This window comes from Dysidea avara, chromosome 6 (genome assembly GCF_963678975.1).
Source record: "Dysidea avara chromosome 6, odDysAvar1.4, whole genome shotgun sequence".
In the NCBI taxonomy this organism is placed as follows: Eukaryota; Metazoa; Porifera; class Demospongiae; order Dictyoceratida; family Dysideidae; genus Dysidea; species Dysidea avara.
The window spans coordinates 11,481,792-11,501,384 of NC_089277.1; the positions used below are offsets into that span (position 1 = coordinate 11,481,792).

The 19,593-nt window shown below is 39.0% G+C and overlaps 3 protein-coding genes across 3 annotated transcripts in view; 2 read left to right on the plus strand and 1 right to left on the minus strand.

The window, feature by feature from the left end:
- Positions 1-1,439: 1,439 nt before the first annotated feature.
- The window catches only part of LOC136259229 (uncharacterized), a 29,746-nt gene continuing 11,592 nt past the window's right edge, over positions 1,440-19,593 (minus strand). Inside the window, exons 17-28 of the mRNA XM_066052716.1 lie at positions 18,815-18,902; positions 18,701-18,772; positions 17,745-17,790; positions 16,022-16,094; positions 11,846-13,411; positions 11,332-11,633; positions 9,937-10,032; positions 9,678-9,874; positions 9,009-9,105; positions 8,194-8,251; positions 6,618-6,851; positions 1,440-1,730 (exon numbers count right to left, since the gene is read on the minus strand). Coding sequence (XP_065908788.1) covers positions 1,674-1,730; positions 6,618-6,851; positions 8,194-8,251; positions 9,009-9,105; positions 9,678-9,874; positions 9,937-10,032; positions 11,332-11,633; positions 11,846-13,411; positions 16,022-16,094; positions 17,745-17,790; positions 18,701-18,772; positions 18,815-18,902 — 2,886 coding nt within the window. The 3' untranslated portion in view covers positions 1,440-1,673. The remainder of the gene's footprint in view (positions 1,731-6,617; positions 6,852-8,193; positions 8,252-9,008; positions 9,106-9,677; positions 9,875-9,936; positions 10,033-11,331; positions 11,634-11,845; positions 13,412-16,021; positions 16,095-17,744; positions 17,791-18,700; positions 18,773-18,814; positions 18,903-19,593) is intronic.
- On the plus strand, positions 13,461-16,554 carry LOC136257893 (guided entry of tail-anchored proteins factor 1-like). Its single transcript, XM_066051215.1, has 6 exons — positions 13,461-13,621; positions 13,672-13,776; positions 15,252-15,321; positions 15,381-15,448; positions 16,235-16,346; positions 16,396-16,554. Exons 1-6 carry the CDS (start codon positions 13,523-13,525, stop codon positions 16,479-16,481), a joined length of 540 nt encoding a protein of 179 aa, XP_065907287.1. The 5' UTR covers positions 13,461-13,522; the 3' UTR covers positions 16,482-16,554.
- Positions 16,551-19,593, plus strand: LOC136257892 (lebercilin-like). Its single transcript, XM_066051214.1, has 4 exons — positions 16,551-16,920; positions 17,003-17,511; positions 17,706-17,843; positions 17,971-19,593. The coding sequence occupies exons 1-4, from the start codon at positions 16,677-16,679 to the stop codon at positions 19,459-19,461; spliced, it is 2,382 nt and encodes a 793-aa protein (XP_065907286.1). The 5' UTR covers positions 16,551-16,676; the 3' UTR covers positions 19,462-19,593.

Here is a 19,593-nt window from a genome sequence, read left to right on the forward strand (position 1 = left end):
CTTGCTCATGACTTCAATGCCCAGCCAGTTTAAAGATTGAGTAGCACCAAGTCGTGATACTGAGCAACATAAAGCCTTACATTGTGGGATAATTTCAAAGTGTTACAATGAATGTAGTTGAAAATGGACCACAACAGCAGAATTAATGCTTAAGGATCATTAAACAGTTGTTTGGATGTCTATGCAGTGCGTGTCATCCAGCTCTTGTTAGTTCTGCCACCTATTAGGTAAGCATGTCCAAATGTCGCAAGTGGTACCATGACTGCCCTCACCTCTCGGGTGCATGTATCAACAAATCTCTGGTATAACTCTACACAGTCGATGTACAAATCAACTGTTCTGCTGTTCCTGTTCTCCATCACTATAACATTTCACAGACAAGTTGAAACTTTTTAAAAACCCGCTTGTTTTTTTCCTCTAGACAACAAAAAGGCTGTGAAAAATGTAAACTAATTAGGATTTTGCATATATAGCAGGTCATATAAATCGCTAAAACATGATATGGCTAACCAAGTGACATGTCATATAGAGAGAAACTTTTACAAACTTCTACAAATTTGCAAATATCATAGCTCCTGATGTCAGCATTTCTCTAGCTAAAAATTGAGATAAAATGCTTTTCGCCAAAGTTTCCCTCTTAGCAGTAATATTAGTAGATATGTTGTTATGTATGTGTGCAGTGGTCACTAAGTACCACACACGATAAGGTGGTAACATGTCAAGATGGGTGTGTAATATTAGTAGATATGTTGTTATGTATGTGTGCAGTGGTCACTAAGTACCACACACGATAAGGTGGTAACATGTCAAAGATGGGTGTGCATGTATACTGGCACTATGATCTTGTGCACCTGCAGTATGAACAACTACTATTGTTGCATACCATCAAAACTACGCCTTGCTTATTGTATTACTGTTACACATGCCATGACAACAGTACAATTTAAATGCGGATAAAACAGAAAGCACCATTGATCATCAAGTGAGAAATGAAAGGAACTCAAAACTGCACTGGAAATTCATGCACTAATACAGAACACAAGCAAATAAAGTACTACAAATAATTCTGTGCTTCTGGAATAGGGCTGGAACAAAAGGTTCGGAAGTACTATAAGCCTGTAACAAAGTTATAAGACAGTATGAGCGTACCACAATTATAAATTACTTATCCATTATAAATTACTAATCTGACATAATCAAAAAAGCTTCAGTGGCCGTCTTGGAAGAAGTTTTACAGGGTAAAATTTGACCTTCGTTCCAACCCTAACTTATAGCCCCAATTATTCTGTTACATGATAGCACGGATTTAAGATCTAGCCTGTTTTATTATTGCAGAAAATAAAGCTATTAGAGGTAAAAGCCATAGATGATCACACTGATATATCATATCACTCTAGACTCCTCCACAATAACATGCAACATGCTAACTTAACACTTGCTCCTCCTTATGATTTTATAACACAATTAAAATCAAATGTCTACCTTACACGTAAACAGAAAAAAAAGGATAAAGGAATCACATATATCAATACACAAAAACTTGTAAAACAAATACTATAACTACGGCATAACAAATCTTTAAAAAGTTACTAGCTCTAAATAATCACAGAAATGTCAGCTGCAGCGTTTCTACCAGATACTACTAAATAGTTTCACAGTTATAAAGTCTTCACTTATTGTTGGCCTGAATCCATTAGAGGCCGGGCAATGCCAGTATGATCATAATCCAGCTGGTAAGGGGAGGAGATCAGAGATTAGTATACTGTTAACTTCTTCAATAACCTATATTAGTAGTAGTGCTAGTGTATAGGCGGAGGAAGGATGTTAAGAGTTGGGAGTACCCACTATTCATACAGGTAGTATTTGTGTGTAAGCACACCCAGCATGCTAGGGGCTATGGACAGGAAAATTTTGAAATTTATGTGTCGGGAGATTGAATTTTAGTGGTTTTAGCAGCCAATTAAACGCTATTTTAATACATGCTTGACTATTGCCTAAGTGTGACTGCTCTATTAGAGTATCTCAATCTTATCTGCACCCTCAGCCTCCTCCCTTCCACCGCCTGTATAGTGCAGTGCTCTAGTGTGTGCAGCATTAAGGCAGAATGTGCGTGCATGTGAATAGATGTGTTCAGAAGCATTGTGGTAAGTCTTGTGAAGACAAAGCCAAAGTCGGGCACAGTACATTGATAGATGCACTGGTAAATGTGTGCTGATATATTACTTGCATTCTTTCCTATGAACAAGCCACAAAAGCAAGAACACAAGAAGCCAAGTGAGTAACTTCAAAACAGAAACCTTATGTTCACAAACTGGAAAAATTAAAACACAAGCCATGTGTACCTAACAAATTTCATTACCATGACAACAAGGTTCTAAATTACAGCTATTTAAAGCACAGTACCAGATTAATATCTATGCCTTGACTTTGCAACCCAAACAGGCAATTACTAAACCAGACAGAAAGAAAAAAAAGCAACCAGTAACATGATAAGCCTGCCAACTTTTTGTCTTTTTAGAAGTAAATAAAGTATATTAGAACTTGAAGTTTGCAATGACCATATATAGTAGTAGTTAGTAGAAATTCTAATACATTAAGCAGCTAGCCAAACAGCTAGCCAAACAGCTAGCCACCTGGCTAGACTGTTAAATGACTAAACAGCTGTTGATATACTTCTTTCCGTGTGAATTATATAGCTTTCTTTAACCCAAGTAACTTTTAACCTTATGTGCATTCTATTGAAAACAGCAATCACTTGTTATTCATTGTATAATCCATTGCTACGTTACTGAGGATGAGACTGGACTGGTATCTGTGACACATGCAGGTGATAGTTAAGCCGCAAATGTTATCATGTCATTTAATGCTGAATATGGAGGAGGACTGGTAGTTATATTATGCAGTAGTGAGTCTTCTACAGATAAACGTTTCACTGAGAATAATGTCCAAATCGTGCTTAAATCATACCATTGTCATAGTCTAGAGGAATAGTCCTGCAGGTTTCTTGGTCAAGACAAGCTGATCAAGTTCTGTGAATATCACTGTTACAATCACAGCTCTGTCACGCCTCATGTCATACAAAGTCATATATTCACTCAAGGTAAAAGTTGTGCATGTAGATGCAGACACTTCTCTTTCAGAAATTCTTCCATCAGTAAAGCACTTGTGCTGTTAAGCTTTAATAAATTTGTGCAAATAAAAATGTCACAAAAACTTCCTCTACAGAATGTTAAACTATTGATTTAACCTCCTGCCCCAGAATACACACAATACAATTCATGCACACTACTTTCCTTCAAACTGGGCCAGGAAGTCACAGCTCATCAATCTACCATATGACCAATCGGTCTAGTTGTAATACTCAAGAAAAATCTCTTCCAGTTTTCAACACATACGAATCAAGATCATTGTTTCAAATAGTCAAGATCTTTGCTTCAACTAGAGTTGAGATATGGACTACTGTAGCGTGCTCACTGCAAGTCAGAACGTCACTTATCTAAATTGTCACAAACTCTTCGCCAGGACAATGGAAAATAGTAATATAACTGCAGCAAGTACTTGTGTACATAATAAAACAAATCAAACTTGTTATCACTTGCGTGTGGACAGTTACCAGCCAAAAAAATGAGTACCGCTTCATTACTGATCTTTACCACAATTGACACATGACGTTATTACAGTACAAAACTTACATGAGTTGTCAACAAACAAAATATAGTATGTCATAAGTGTAAATAGATGCTGAAACTTTACATGATATTTCTCTGGCTTATAGAGTGCAAGTCATCAACAGAGCCAGTGACCACTGTACAGCATTTTACTACTAGGACACAACATGCTTCCAGTGGTATGACTCCTGTTCTTATCATGCGCACTCATTTAAAGCAAAAAAGCAATTTCATTTGACTACGCAGTGCTTCAAACCAGAAATGATACACACATGAACAAAATGTACACCTGAATTCACAATACATTTCATAGGTACCAGGAAAATTGGCAACTACCAAGTAAACATAACAAGAAAATATTGGGGCATAGTTCAATCAACAATGCGTTTTGGAATCATCCATGTTGCTTACCAGCTGGTCAAGTTACAGGACAAGGAAGGACATGGTATTGCTACAGCAAGAGCTGATGTATGAACATTACACATTTCCACTGCAGCACAAAAATACTATAGTAAATATTTGATTACCTAACCTGAAGTGGCTGTTCTATTAGAGTATCATGGTGTAGTAGGATCCACTGGATCAAAGTATATCAAATAAAAGCCTATACTAGCTACACTAAGTGGCTATCTCGCTTCATTTTCAGCTTCAGCTATGCACAACATTACAAAAAACAGCATGAAAAGTGCTTCAGTCAATCCAGTCACCATGGAAACAATTTCTCTGAACAAGTGATAGTAAGTCAGCACAAGAAGCCATTTATGAGCTACCCACAATTCATCACACATGTTGATGGAGAAAGACAAGGGACACAAGGAGTTAAATTCATGATGCATCCAATGTCGCTACTGTGGTAGGCAAAAGGCACGTCTAGGTGCTAAGTGGCATCACACAGTGAAGAACTCAAGCCTGTAGCGTTGATCATAGATGAGCTAAGTTTAGCTGTTAGTTACATAGTGACATATACTAATATAGTAGAAACTTACAAAAAGCATTTCAGATTACTCTGAACGCTAACTATGTATACTGCCAAGTGATTGTGAAGGAAATGCGACACCATTCCTCTCCACTCACGCAATACGGAGCCACAAAACTGACCAAAGCATGCAGATATTTCTCTTAAAACAGTTGAGTCCTGATTCTTCAGTGAACAGACTGGGGATGAGTTCTGGAAACAAATCACATGACAATTTGAAGACAGTACTTAGCTGCATGTATAATATTCAAGTTCTGTAGAAATTTTCTATTTCAGAGTACTTAGAGATCCATCTAGGGTATAGCTTAGCTATTTGTTGTTTAACCATCATCACCGTATGCCCTGCAGCTAGCAAAAGGTAAAGAACCTTCTTAGCACATAGGGTAATACTCTCCACTTATCACACACTATTCCCATGTTTCCTGAGTAGTATTAAAAGCACGATGACATGTTAAGAAATATGGACACTACATATATAGCACACCCAATCCTTCCTCGTCCCATACACAAACTGACCAGTATAGATACTAGCATTGATATAGTAACGATATTTTATAACACCTTGTAGCTAGTACAATTACACAGATCAGTAATGAATCAACTCAACTAGTACACCATAGCAATGGATATAGCGGTTACAATGAATACAAAGTGATTAATCTTAGGCAAATTTAATGTTATGAAATTCAGCGACAACTGTCCTTCCCACCATTTTGCTACTACTCCGAAGATACCTGCTGAATGTAAGAAATACACAATACAAATTACATTTGAAATTTCTAAGAATACTGTACTGTATATACTGTGTATGAATTACCGGAAGTTTAACAAAAACTTAAAACTGCCAAGAAACTTATCCAACATGCAGTCTTCCAACTAAAGTAAGGTTTTTAGCTAAATCCAACCATTGGAAATTTAGCACTATTAGTATCTAATTCATTTAACAATTCTAATAGATGCACACTCTAGTAGCAAACATATGCAATGACAGCATTAGTTAGCAACACTACCATTAGTATTGACAGACGTGGCTAACAAACAGAATGGACCGGAAAACGGACTCACAAACAGACTGGGATACACTAGCCCAAATGTGGCTTCACAATAATGTAGTATTACAAACTTCAAAATTCAACAAGATTACAAAGCGTGCCCTGGGGTAAACTAGTCCTTAATAAAGCACTAGTTCAAGTACCTGTGTAAGCAATGTGCTGTAAACAAGCTTAAAATAAACAAAAATAAGTAGTCTGACTAAATACAACTTGGTTCCACCACACTGGTCACCTGTAAAACTGAAGAGCAGGCACCAAACTAATCAATCTGAACACAACATCAGGAAGTACCAGCAGCTTGGACATGCACACAACATCCAAGCTTGTCTTCAACAACTTGTGTCTTCCACTGTCTTGTCCAACGTATTGCCTTGTTTACACTTAAAAGGCGAAGAATGCACGTTTAAAGAACTAATTTTCTAGACTAGGTTTAAGCATAGGATTTAGTATCTTAATATTGGCTTAAGTATATTCTTTCTGTAACCATATACATAAAAATGATGAAAGCGAGTTACGGTCAGTTTTTACAGGAAATAAATGTTTTCAGGCAAGTTTCTCCTAGTCCATTAGCGAGTCCATTTTCCATTCCACTCCACGTTTTAGTCACGTCCAGCATTGACAGAGAGTGACAGAATTAAGAATACCACAGAATAATGCTACTGTACATATCATTCCCATTCTAGTACATAGATTCTTGAATAGAATAACTCAAAATAAGCAGATAACTTGCTTTGCAACTAGACAATAGTACCAGTTAGTGATTAAGAACTATTGGCCAGTAATCCAGACAACACAAGTGAAAAACTACAGAAATGCATCAACCAAAAAATCTGATAAAAGCAATATACCGAGCTAAAGAAAACAGACATATCCAATAATGGAAAACATTAATCAATGGAGGAGTCTAATGATATAACTTACTACTTTAATCATTGGAGAATTAGTAGCACCATACATGCCTTGCTGTGACTGGTACTGGAGCTGTTGAGCTGCGGCAGTTAGCTGGGCGATCTGCTGGTCATTATACTGGCCGGGTGCACCCGCCATTTGTTGAGGTGAGTTGTATTGGCCTGCTGGTGGTCCACCACCCCCACCACCTTGTTGAGCACCATACTGACCACCACCACCACCACCTCCCCTGGCATCAACCCATTGCTAGGAATAGGAGGAATACATATGTGATTATATTATTGTTAGTGCCACCACACCACACAAACACCACAATATCCATACATCCTAGTGTGCGTGTACACACACACACACACACACACACACACACACACACACACACAAAACACCGTGACTGCTCTTTAAACAATTCAGCTAATACCAGTTAAAGGTGATACTTGAGTATTGTATACACTGTGCACAAAGCTGTTCTTTCTAAGGTGAGGACATATTACATATTATGGCTATATAGCGCTATATAATGATTCATGGGAGGTCAAATATTGTGATAGATGGCTTAGAGTGTCCTACTTCTCTATAATCGAAACCAGGTTGCAATACAGCTGGGAGACATGAGCAAAAATTTTTGCTCTAGGATATCACGTGTGCACTTAGACTCATGCACACATACTATATACATTTATACCACATTTCCTCGTATAAAAGCCGCATTCAATTAAACTCCCATCTCGATTATAAGCCGGGGGGCTTCCAGCACCTTTGGAAAATAAACTCCTGGTCTCAAATAGAGACCTGGGCAATTACTCGAGTCTACTGTTAATGGCTTTAATTGCTTCCTTTGTTGCTGCTGCTTCTTCATACTTGAGTTTAGAGCCTTCTGAGGGTTGAAGATACTACAGGTCTCGATTATAAGCCGTGACTCGTCCAGGCTACTCACGTATTCAACACAAGTGTGTTGTGTTGAATACGTGAGTGGCCTTGACGAGTCTGAGTGCATGCAGATATGTATGATACAACTATTTTTAAGCCTTGTCTTACACTTGTTTATATAGTCAACAGAACACACTGTATCATTACTATCACAACACACTGTTTTCTATGCTTACCATTACAGTAATCCCGTTCTACCACCACCCTTGATTAAACGCTGGGCGTTAGTCGGAACAATCCAAAATAAATGCCCAGCCTCAAATAAAGGCCCTATTTGTTTACAGGCTGGGTCAAAAATGCTGGGAAGGAAATACAAACCCAGCCCTTTATACGAGGAAATACGGTAAGTGGTACATTTGGTGCATGGAGATTTTGATTTGATGGTAAGACAAATGAAATGCTAAAATTAAAATCACTGACATTGAACATGCAGATAAATCTATGCTCACAGCAAAAGATGGAACAGGCAGTAACAAACACCCTAGAAGAATCAGAACTAAAAGCTAAGTCTAGTAGAGGAAGTACAATTTTTACACTGACACAATTACCACACTCAACACACACACACACACACACACACACACACACACACACACACACACACACACACACACACACACACACACACACACACACACACACACACACACAAACACACCGATTGTTCTCCACCTCTCCCATAATGGTTGTCATAGCCACCAGACATTCCATATTGTCTGAATAGTAAAGTGAATACATGTAACTGAAATACGACAATAACAATATAATTACAGCAACCGATTCTAGTGCAACACAACTGCAACATGCTCGACAAAGAGATAACAACCCAATCTTATGGACACTAGATAACCACATAATTTTGTGTCAACCATGCAACAGATTTTCATTGTTTTACGCAGCAACAAAAAATTATTATGGCAAACTAAAACACAGCATAACTAGAAGTAAAAAGAAAATAGTATATTCAAAAAAAAAGATAGCTACTACATCCACATCAGTGTCCAGTGTAGTTACTAGCAGACTCTGCTGGATGGATTGGCTGGCCTGGAGTGGCAAGCCCCCGACAATACGGAGCTAATCATGATTGGATGTTCATTGTACTGAAGTGTAATGGAATTGAGCTCGAATAGAATTAACTGTAACACTGTACCCTAACTGAATTCCCCCATGGGAGGGGGCTAGATACATATAAATATCAATTGAATAATATACTCCTGTGGTAGTAGTATGCTTTTATTATTGTTGTAATAAAAATATCTGATGTTCTAATTTTCGTCAACCAACAGCAAAATTCTCCTGATTTACAGTAGTTCTACGACTTTAAAAGCTTGTCTACCAATTTCCTAGCCTTGCTAATGATTCTAGGCAATAATTTTAGTGTTTCCATAGGAATTTATAATACTGGTAGTACACTCAATTTACCCTGCACCCACTATTTCAATATTTCACACTTCACTGTTATTGTTCACAAACCTCTGGTCAGGGGGCTCCCTGTATGAAGCAACGCTGTCCAATTGTCTCCTCAAGTCTTCGGCTATTCTCATGTGCTCTTCATGTTGGCGTAAAATTTCTGTAATGATAGAATAAAACAAGTAACATTAGAGCCGTATGTTGATCTCTGAAAGACTATTTAAAATCTATTACAAATTTTTGACCCAGAATATGCTAGTTTCACTGTTACAAACATAGTTTCCGTATAACCACAATGCTTGTGTCATCATTACCTGCAACATACAACAGGGATCTTGATGGGTACATACAATATAAACACAACTTTCCAGCACCATAGAAACAATTTTGCAATGGAAAGAATGTAATCTTGGAAATGACCAGTACGCAGAAAAATGAGCAAGTGCATGCCACGCTTCTTGTTGTGCCACCAAAATGTTATAACAAACCACATCTTAAACATTTAGCACTGATGGCAGGTCGTTTCCAAGGTTCACTCAACAGAAGAAGATCCACAAAAAAAACATCATTGACTTTGACTGTCACAGGCTAAGAAGGCTAGTTGCTATAGCTTGCAACCGTTGGCTTGCACTTGCAACTCAGCAGGCTTTGCAGCTTTTATGGAAACCAGCTTAATTTATTCCATTCCAGAAACCAGCTTAATTTATTCCACAGTAGGGTTTTCCATTTTACCTTGTCTCATGTGGAAGGACTCCTGCTCCTTGGAGGCCTTTTCACTTTCTTTCATCATAGCATCTCTGGCTTCATCAATTTCACGCTTTAGTTCATCCTCTTTCTTCTTCTGTGAATCAAACAGCACCTTCCAGTGAAGGCATACTTCATGCTCCGGCTCCCCAGGAGCTACAAATCGGGGCATGACAGATTTCTCCCTATATGAAATAAGATATGTTTAACACACACACGCACACACATTTCAGTCAATTTAACTCACATTTGGGCTTGATGCTGTTTCATAATGTTCTTCTCAGGCAGACCGTCATCTTCATTAACCTGCATCATATCAGTAACATTCACTGGTATTGGGGTCCTGTAACAGATGACAAATAACAGTTAATACATTTTCACTCATCCAACCACTACTCCTTTTAACTAGACCAGGACTGGTTCTGACAGGTTGCATGCATCCCTAGTGATTTTTCTATACAAGCATATGTGACTGGCTAGTGAAAACCAGTCACGTGGACACAAACACCATACCTGAACACATACAGGGTCATGTCTCAGTACATAAGTATCTGTCTCAGTACTAGAATGGACTACTATATCTGCACGTTGCATAATATAGGCAATGGACAGTTGAGACTTTTGCAAAATTACACAATAACAATGTTGTTTTGAAGGCACCAAATACTAAAACTAATAGAAAAGCCTTTTGTTTGTTTACACCTTGTTCAGAGATATTTGTCTACCAGCAACCACATAATTAATCTTAAAATTTATATTATTATCCAGTCACAGAACAAAAAAACAAAAACCCACTAATCATATTCATACAAGTTCTATAGCTATTCACACCTCAAGGCACTAAAGCATGTCCACTAATGTTTGGTCACATCCCATGGGCCACACAGTAGTATAATGGCTGCTCTTGAATGCATAAACATTTCAGCCCACTAATAGTAGTGAAGAGGGGGACCATTGTTTTTACTTGAGCACAAGAACAATGCAATCTCCCTCTCCCCAGCAGGTCCAATTGAGAGCAGAACTATTATATACCGTGTGGTATTTTTTCCCAGGGGTGCATTTTTTGCGGATTGGCGGCTGTCTGTGAAGACTCCCCCCCCTGGCCCGAAATATGCATTTCAGTCAAAATGGCCTTACTATTTATGCAGAAAAGACCTTGAGAAACAACCTATCTCTCTTTCAAAACTTTGAACTGGCTACTATAGTCAACCGACATTCTGAGTAGTGACACCTCACCATAATAGACAGTGCATGCTAACTGCAGGGCTAGGACATATTTACCACCCACATGAATACATGAATATAATTTTGTCTTTTAATCTCCTGTGTACTGGAATGGAACATCAAACTCAGAAACACACTACATCAACAACTGAAACGCACACAAAGGGGGCTCCTCTCTTACAGAATTAAAACACTGTACTTAGAATAAAAACTTATCAACAATTCTCTTGTCACCAGATCATCTCCCATATTATGAACTCTGTCAGACTGCTAACCACAAAAACATGACTATTGTAACTGGAACAAAAGGGCAACCATGCAAACATAAAGGTGTTCTTGTACTACTGGAGATCTTTTATACAGGTATCCTCATTTACACATATTTTGTACTGCATGCTATTATCACAAAAAAACTTACCTAGTGAGCACAAAGAATTCCTCTCGGCACCTACTGATAGCTTGCTGTGCATGTGACTTGCGGAAGAAATCCACCACACCATAACCGAGTGAGCGACCACGCTCATCTGTACAAACAACTGCCCTCTCAACTGGTCCAAACAAGCTGAATGACTCTTCAAGTAGCTCATTGCTAACATAGGGACTGAGATTGGACACCTTCACAGAGCTTGTACTGCAAGCAAACCGAACATGTAGCTGTCTACCATTACGTACAGTTCCATCCAATGCATCAATGGCTGCTTCAGCATGAGCCTTGAATGCCTACACAACAAAACATTTAGTAATTTGAGACAACAAGAATAAAACTCAATGTGTTCATAAGATATATTGTAAAGAGAGTCTGATGTGGTACCACATATTAACCCTTATATACACACCACCTAGGCGTTCATTACTTTCACTTTGGGTACTTAAAGGGACCAGAGACACTTGGCTTTAACCCTACAAAAGTGACAGTAATACACAACACTTACCATTCTAACAAAGCCAAATCCCTTTTCTTTATGGACATAGGGTTCTTGTATTTCTCCAAACTGGGAAAACATATCTGAAAACTCATGGTCCTCCATTCCTTGTATATTGCCAATGAAGAGACGTGACCTTGATGAAAACTTCTTTACCCTCCTTGAATGAGGCTCAACCGGGCCAGGTTGGACTAGGCTTCTTGGCTTCGGGGTCTCATCTCGGACTGGCTCATCTTCTTCATTATACTGCTGTTGAGATCCAGATTGGTGATGGTCATTGTATGCTGGTTCACGATAAGAGTCCCGCTCCTGCTGCCATCCTTGCTGGTGCTGTTGATGGTATTGCTGCTGCTGTTGCTTTGGAGACCAACCTTGTTGCTGCTGTTGTTGTTGCCTTGCCTTCTTGTTTTGCTTCTGTTTGGCCTTCTTTTGTCCCCAGCGAGATTGAGTTGGAGTATCAGCATCACTGCCTTGTTGTTGCTGCTGCTGTTCTTGTTGCACTGGTTCATTCTGTGAAGAAATGGACATCAGGGGTTGAGGGGTCTGTTGTGTAGGTGTTGTGTCCATCGCTTCTTGTGGGGCACCGAAGTTGCTAACCTGTTGAGCAACAGGGCCCCCACTATTTCCTCCTATTGGCAACGTATCTTCTTGAAACTGCTGATCCTGTTGAAACTTTGGATCTTGCTGGAACTTGGAGATGTGCTGTTGCTTGGCATTCTGTTGGAATCTGGGGGAATTAGCCACTCGCTGTTGTTGCTGCTGCGGTTTATTCTGGGGGGAAGGAGTTGGCTTAGAAGCTGCTGGCGTGGGTGCTGTTTTCTGCTGCAGTGGAGCCTTCGGACTTTGCTGTGAAATAGTTGGTTTGGGGCTTTGTTGAGGAAGCGGCGGCTTCTGAGTTTGCGCAGGAGTTGGAGGCTTTGGGCTTTGTTGTGGAAGTGGTGGCTTGGGACTTTCCTTAGGTAGTGGTGGTTTGTTTTGTGGAGTTGCTGGCTGCTTTGGACTCTGCTCTGGTGGCTTTGGCTGTTGAGGTGCAGCCTGCTTCGGACTTTGCTGAAATTTACTAGCAGGTTGCGGTTGCTTGGGACTTTCCTTTACTTGTTCATTCTTCTGTGAATCCGAGTCTTGGTCAAATTTCTTTTGATACTTGGGAGATTCTTTTGGCCCCTGTTGCTGTCTAAAGTCCTTTACTTGCTCCTTCGGGGGGTGAAAGGTTTTTTGCTTTTTAGGAGGCGGATATCTGTCTTGTTCTCGGAAACGTTCCTGAGGAGGATACTCTTCTTGTACTCTGCGCGGAGGCGGATAGAAATCGTCTCTTCTGGGTGGCGGGGGAGAAAATCTTGAGCGTCTTGGAGGCGAATATCGCCTAAGACCTCCCGGAGGTGGTGGTGGTGAGAATCTTCCTCTTGGCGGTCCTGGTGGTGGCGGCGAAAAGCGCTCATAACCTAATCGCCTTTCTATTGGCACATCTGGTGGGAATGCTCTTCTTTCAAATGGTCCACCCCATCTCCCTTGCTCGCGATGCGCATACTCGTTCTCGTACGACATTTTCTTCCACAACGTGCTCTCCCTCTCTGATCACGTGATTACTACGAATTTCAAAGCTTCATCACAAGCGCCTCTTAATTGTATGCGCCTACCAAAAAAGTAGTTCATTTTAGGCGCAAATCGGGTGCATTAATTAGAAACATGGATGTAGAAGTCAATTTGTACTCTCTGCTGTTAATATTTGTTGTTAGTCTAGTAATTCATATCGCTGTTAATCGTCTGATGTCTTTTTGTTCCTTGGTAAGTCCATATAGCAAATTTACGTGAGTTATCTATTTCATACACGACAGGCAATGAAAATTTTCACCCCACGTTCAAGTGGACAAAATAATAGTGATGCCATAGTAAAGGAAATTGCAGATCTACAGAAAGAACAGTCTACTTTGGATCCAGTTGTAAGTCACAGGCAGTCACATGCAAGTCTTGCCCAACCAGACCCTTTCCTACTTGAGTTGGGATGACTTTTTTCTTGCCAACACCAATAGAAAGGGTCCGAAAGTAGTCACATGCCATACATGAATTCGCAGTACAAAAAAAATACAATCAGCTATACCCAACAACTATATATAGTAGTACTGTTGTGTGTTAGGCTAGCATCAGTGTGGCAGCCAAGTTTTTTACTTCTGGTAGACAAAGACAGAAAATGGCTTAAATTCATATGATTATTGGCTGCAGAGTTCATAGCTTTCTTCGTATAACCAAGAGTACATAATAATAGAGGAGAGCCTCTCTCCTCTATTATTATGTACTCTTGGTATAACTCAATATTAACTTTCAAAGTTGTTAGGCTGTCATCAACTCAAAATTAGTCAGCTGCACCATGGTCTGTGTGGCATGCATTCTAACGACAACAAAAATATTTCTTGCTCTAGAGTACAGCAGCAATTGCACAATATGTCAACAGTGGCCAAGTGGAGTATGATTAAAATTAGCCAGTCCATCTGGCTGATCCATCTGTAAGCTTTAATGTGGACAAAAAATAATACCAGTGTGGGTGTTGAATCAAATTCAAATCGTGACACCTGAAACCCATTCCAATTTAAGGAAAAGGCCTTGAAATCTAGACAGTAATGTTAGCATACATTATAGTAGATTCCATGCCTCAGGCCCTAGGGGACTTACTCACTTTCAGACCGTGCAAAATAACACCAATGTGTTTATTCACAGATTTCATGTGTATTTGTTCCGGTTTGAAGTTCAACCACGTGAGTGGTCAGTGTCAAATATCATCTTGTGTCAAAAATCATCTTCTACCCAATTCAGCTTATGGATGGTGCAACTAGATGGCTAGCAATCTTCACTTTTAATCATACTCCACACAGGTACTTAAACTAGTACTGGTCATTGCTGAGTCTGTTGTAATCATCTGTGTTTCAGAGTAAGAAAAATATTTATTGCTGTCTAAATTCCACAAAGATCGTTCTTCCGTGCGACAGGAAATTTTGACGAAAGAAGAATTTGACAAATCGGTTACATTCATAAATTTTATCAAAGGTCAATAATCACCTCAATAGTCAGAGTTCAGATCCGTGATTTCTTGAATTTAAATTCTGTGAATTCATCAAATTTCCTTTTGTCAAATATTTCCTGTTGTACGGTATATCATAAGAAAGTGATAAACTTGGCTGCCACACTAGCGTTTTTCAATAGTAGTTGGATAGCTGATTGGAGGATACTGATTTTTCACAAATGCTGCACATTAAAACATTTGTCTAATTATATTTTGTTCTGTTTTGTGCTGTTGGTGACTTACACACACACGCACGCATGCATGCAAGCATGCACGCATGCACACACTTGAACACTAGCACTTGCATTTAAGCTGTGTTATGCATAAGGATTATTGTTAACATTAGTTTTGTCATTTCAGAATGATTTTGCAAAACATGCTAAACTTCAAAGGAAGATAAATGCTAACCAAGACAAAGTGAAAAGCTCCAGTTAGCAAGAATTATAGTGTTGTTGCTTATGTTAATATTTTACTAACACTTTTGTACAGAGACCAAGTATAAAAAGTCAACTCGTTGGAGGAAGTGGACGTTGTATATCTGTCTTCGTATTTTACTGGTGAGTCCTTACTGTTAAATAATACACCAGGTATGTGTGTGTAACCACAATTTCTAGTGATGTTGTAGTGAAACCTTATATTGCTGACCAAAATTGTAGCCATCGTAACTATTAGGTGGTGTATATATATACACACCCTATTTTAGAATAAATTTGAGCAAATGTATGTGTTTAGTATGATGAAACTAAACAGTGGATTTTAACATGAATTCACCATAATATGTGGTATGATTAACTGTTCCTTAGGACTATGTTAATGGCAGCAGTATTAAAGGCAATAAGACTACACAGTTATTGATGCTTGTGACAAAGCTACAACTGATATTTATATTGGCATCACTGGGATCATATTAACTCTTAAGGATGCTTACCCTTGCATTTACATCTTGTGTGTCCACTTACTCTAATAGAACATTCAGTTGATAGTGTACATTTTAAATTCTAACTGAGCAGTCACATGAAGACAGTGTTCTTGTTTATTGCACTGATAAATGTGGGTTAACGTTACTGCTACATGATAAGTGTGTGAGTTGAATATAACATTACAAAGGGAAGCAAACATCTCCATGTTACCTCCTCCAAATATTTACTGGCATCTTGCATAATTTTGTTATGTCTGATTTTAGTAGAATCTAAGAAGGGATTGCTATACAACATATTGTGTGCACAATTGCACATGCATCAAAATTTTGTGTGTGTATTTACAATCTTACTATTTGAGTACATGTGTTCACAATTAATAATTCACATTAGGACACCAGATTTGTAATTCACTTTCCTCTTTAGGAAGCCATTTGTCTAGCAACAGTGTGGCATTGTTCTAACCTACCAGTCATATCAGTACCAGAGCAATGGTTCCATCCCCTTAACAAGATATTGTATCCTTTGTGGAAAAGAGGTATGAGTTGAATAGAGAATTGAAATATATTTACAATTATTTCTTTTAGGAGAGGTCCGTTCCATATTTTGGATGATATCATGTAGACAGGCTGTTAGACAAGTTTTTAATTCACGTGTAATTAAAGCAAAATAATTAGAAATCTGTACATTTATCAAATACATTCATCGTATAAACAATGAATTGTGGGATTTGGTTTGTATTTATACGTTACCATGGTATCCGAAGTACACAAATGGGGGACAAATTAACGCTATTTATTTGAACCTGATAAACGATCTTTAAAATAGCAAGTCACGGGTATTTTATGGCCTTAAAAACTGAGTAGAAATGGCGTACGATGACCTCAGCAGCGACTACTCGGAAGATTTTGAAGACGAAGAAGTGACGTCTTCAATTCATGATCCGGAATCGTACGGCCACTCCCACGGATCGATTCCCCAACTTGACGAGCAGTATTACTCTAGCGGGTATCATTCCACTGGTAGAATTCAGACTGGAGGGAGTGTCTCTTATAAACCACCAGCTGTCAAGTCAACTGGCGTTTCATCGTCGACTAGATACAAAGATAGAGGTTTGTAACTAGCTATAGGGTTGTTTGCACACTTTTAAATGTGTAATACACGCTTGTTACACATCTGTGTTCCATTCTACAGAAAACAGTATGCGTAAAAGTCATGGGGGAGTAAAGAAAAAGAGTACAAAAACTTTGTCAGTTGGAAAATCACCCGCAGGCCAGTCACCAAGGGACAGACTCTTATCAGCTAAGCAACACGCTGTGAAGGACCTTCAGAGCAGGCTGTCTGCTACAGTACAGCTTTGTGATGACCTTAAGAAGGAGAACAAGCTGTTAAAAACATTACAAGTTAGACAAGAACGAGAATTAGAGAAATATCAAAATCAGGAAGGAGAGTTGCCGCAGATTCTACAACACCACAGTGAAGAGGTGCGCATGTTGAAAGAACAACTTAAACGGAGCCAGGCTTCATTGGCAGTCCACCAAACTCAGTTAAAAGATACACAGCAAAGATTACAGCAGATGTCAGAGAAAAACAAAAGGCTGGACGCACTCGTAAAAAAAAAAGGGTTGCAAGAACGAGATATGTTAACTTACCAATTGCAAGAAGCCCAGCTGGCTATTGCCGACAAAGACAGGAGAATTAGTGTGAGTATACCTTCATATTGCACCATCCCTTTGTATCAAAGCTGTTCGGCTTGTGTCAATTGACAGTGTAGTTTCTCCCCATGAGAAGTGTAGCATAGTTGTGCTAAATACTTAACAAATGAGGTGTAGGTTGAATAGTTCTGAAATGATTTTAAGCATGTATGATATACTGTTCTTATGTTTGTGTGTCGTAGGATTTGGAGAAGTCAACAGAATTAACTACCAAGTCTTACCAACGTGAGATTGGACTACTACGTTCCAAGAACAAGAGCTTGAATGCTGAGATTAAACAATACAATGATCAATATAAGCAATTGTGTCATCAACTGAAGGTATGCATACTTGATCACTTAGACATTCTATGCATTCATTAATACGTACGCACACACACACACACATTCACATTGTGTAATTGTAACACACACACACACATTCACATTGTGTAATTGTCAAACACAGGAGAAAGAAAGAGACCTTGATGTATTGAACATCTACAGCAAGAGAATCACAAGGACTAACACTACCCTCAACCTCCTCCCATTACCAGTATACACAGAAGATGCTGGAACACTGACTGACATTTCATACCCAACATCAGAGTCATTAACTGTATCACAGACAACCTCTCCTCATGACCAGTTCAGCAACACAGCTAACTACTCCCCTCGACAACCAACTGGCAGTATATTTCAGAGCACCCCCAGTTATCTACAAGGCAGCATCATAAATGAATCACCCCGGTATTCAACTGCCGATTCTCCACGTGACAGTATTGCCCACCAACATGTATCAACTAACATTACTCCCCGACAGAGCAATTCAACTAGTGTAGCAGAACATTTAACAAATTTTAGTCCAACAGGACAAACCAGTACATCACCTGTGCAAGCATCTAACAAAGAGTCTCGTGAATCAAATAGAGAAGAGATACTAAGATTGGAAGAACTTCGAAAAAAGGAGGCTGAGGAGAAATTGCGTCTACAGAAGGAGCAAGAAGAGAAAACAAAAGCAGACAGGATTGCCAAGGAAAAAAGACAAGAGGAAGAGAAAAAGAAACAAAAGTTACTGGCCAGGCTGAAAGAAATAGACAACCAAACTAACAGCCAATCAACATCTCCACAACCATCAGATACTAAGCCTCATACAGACATTGTACAACCAGCAAAAAAGAAGCGTTTAGAAGACATACTGAATGATGGAACAGCACAAGAGAAAGACGACCTCATAGATGCACCAGTAACAAAGCCAGCACCTGACAATACTTCAGAAAACAAACATAAGAAAGAGCTACTTGCACAATTACTGTCAACAGAAGATGCACAGGATGATGGCCTAACTGTAGCAGTTAGCAGTAGTACTAGTATCAAATCAGCAGGTTCCACTGGGTCAAACTACAAGTGGAACACACGTATTGAGAACATGCATCAAGGCAAGCCAGCCATGGCCAGTACAGATGATCCATTTGGTAAGAGAGCATCAGCTGGCCTACGTAAAGGCAGTCTCAATTTACTAGATGATAATTCTACCAGCTCTAAGAGTTCAATTCCTCAGAGAAAGAATAGTGATGGGGGGTTAGATTTCCTGGGAGGGACTGGTGGTGCAATGAACACTAACGTCCATCATTCACAGAATAAGGACACTCCAACTTTTGGACGCAGAGCCAACCAAAAACCACACCCAGTTTTTGGCAGCGATATAGACATTCTTTCTACAAACAAAACATCACTGCCACTACAGTCAGAAAACACTACAACAGCCACATCATCAAAGACCTACCCATGGGAGCGAGAAATTAATTTAGTTAACGACCACAATGTAACTGGCTTTAATAATAACAACAATACATTCACAGACTCTCTTTTACCTCGAAGGGCTAAAGCACAGCCACTCAACATAGGCTCAATGCCAGGACAAATTGACGATGACATAGAGGAATTATCACTGGTATAATATTGAGGAAATTTTATCATAAATATTTAATCAACATACAATAGAATGTGTATAATCACTGTATAATTTTGTGATGCCATTTATGTTTGTATAGTACAAAATAAACAATCTTAAAAAAAATACATAAATGTA

Bases quoted from the DNA above. Each gene is read 5' to 3' on its own strand.
- LOC136257893 (XM_066051215.1), top strand. From the start codon at position 13,523: ATGGATGTAGAAGTCAATTTGTACTCTCTGCTGTTAATATTTGTTGTT. The intron at 15,322-15,380 runs GTTAGCAAGAAT...ACTTTTGTACAG, and splicing joins AGACAAAGTGAAAAGCTCCA to AGACCAAGTATAAAAAGTCA. The intron at 16,347-16,395 runs GTATGAGTTGAA...TATTTCTTTTAG, and splicing joins GTATCCTTTGTGGAAAAGAG to GAGAGGTCCGTTCCATATTT.
- LOC136257892 (XM_066051214.1), top strand. From the start codon at position 16,677: ATGGCGTACGATGACCTCAGCAGCGACTACTCGGAAGATTTTGAAGAC. The intron at 16,921-17,002 runs GTTTGTAACTAG...TCCATTCTACAG, and splicing joins GACTAGATACAAAGATAGAG to AAAACAGTATGCGTAAAAGT. The intron at 17,512-17,705 runs GTGAGTATACCT...TGTGTGTCGTAG, and splicing joins ACAAAGACAGGAGAATTAGT to GATTTGGAGAAGTCAACAGA.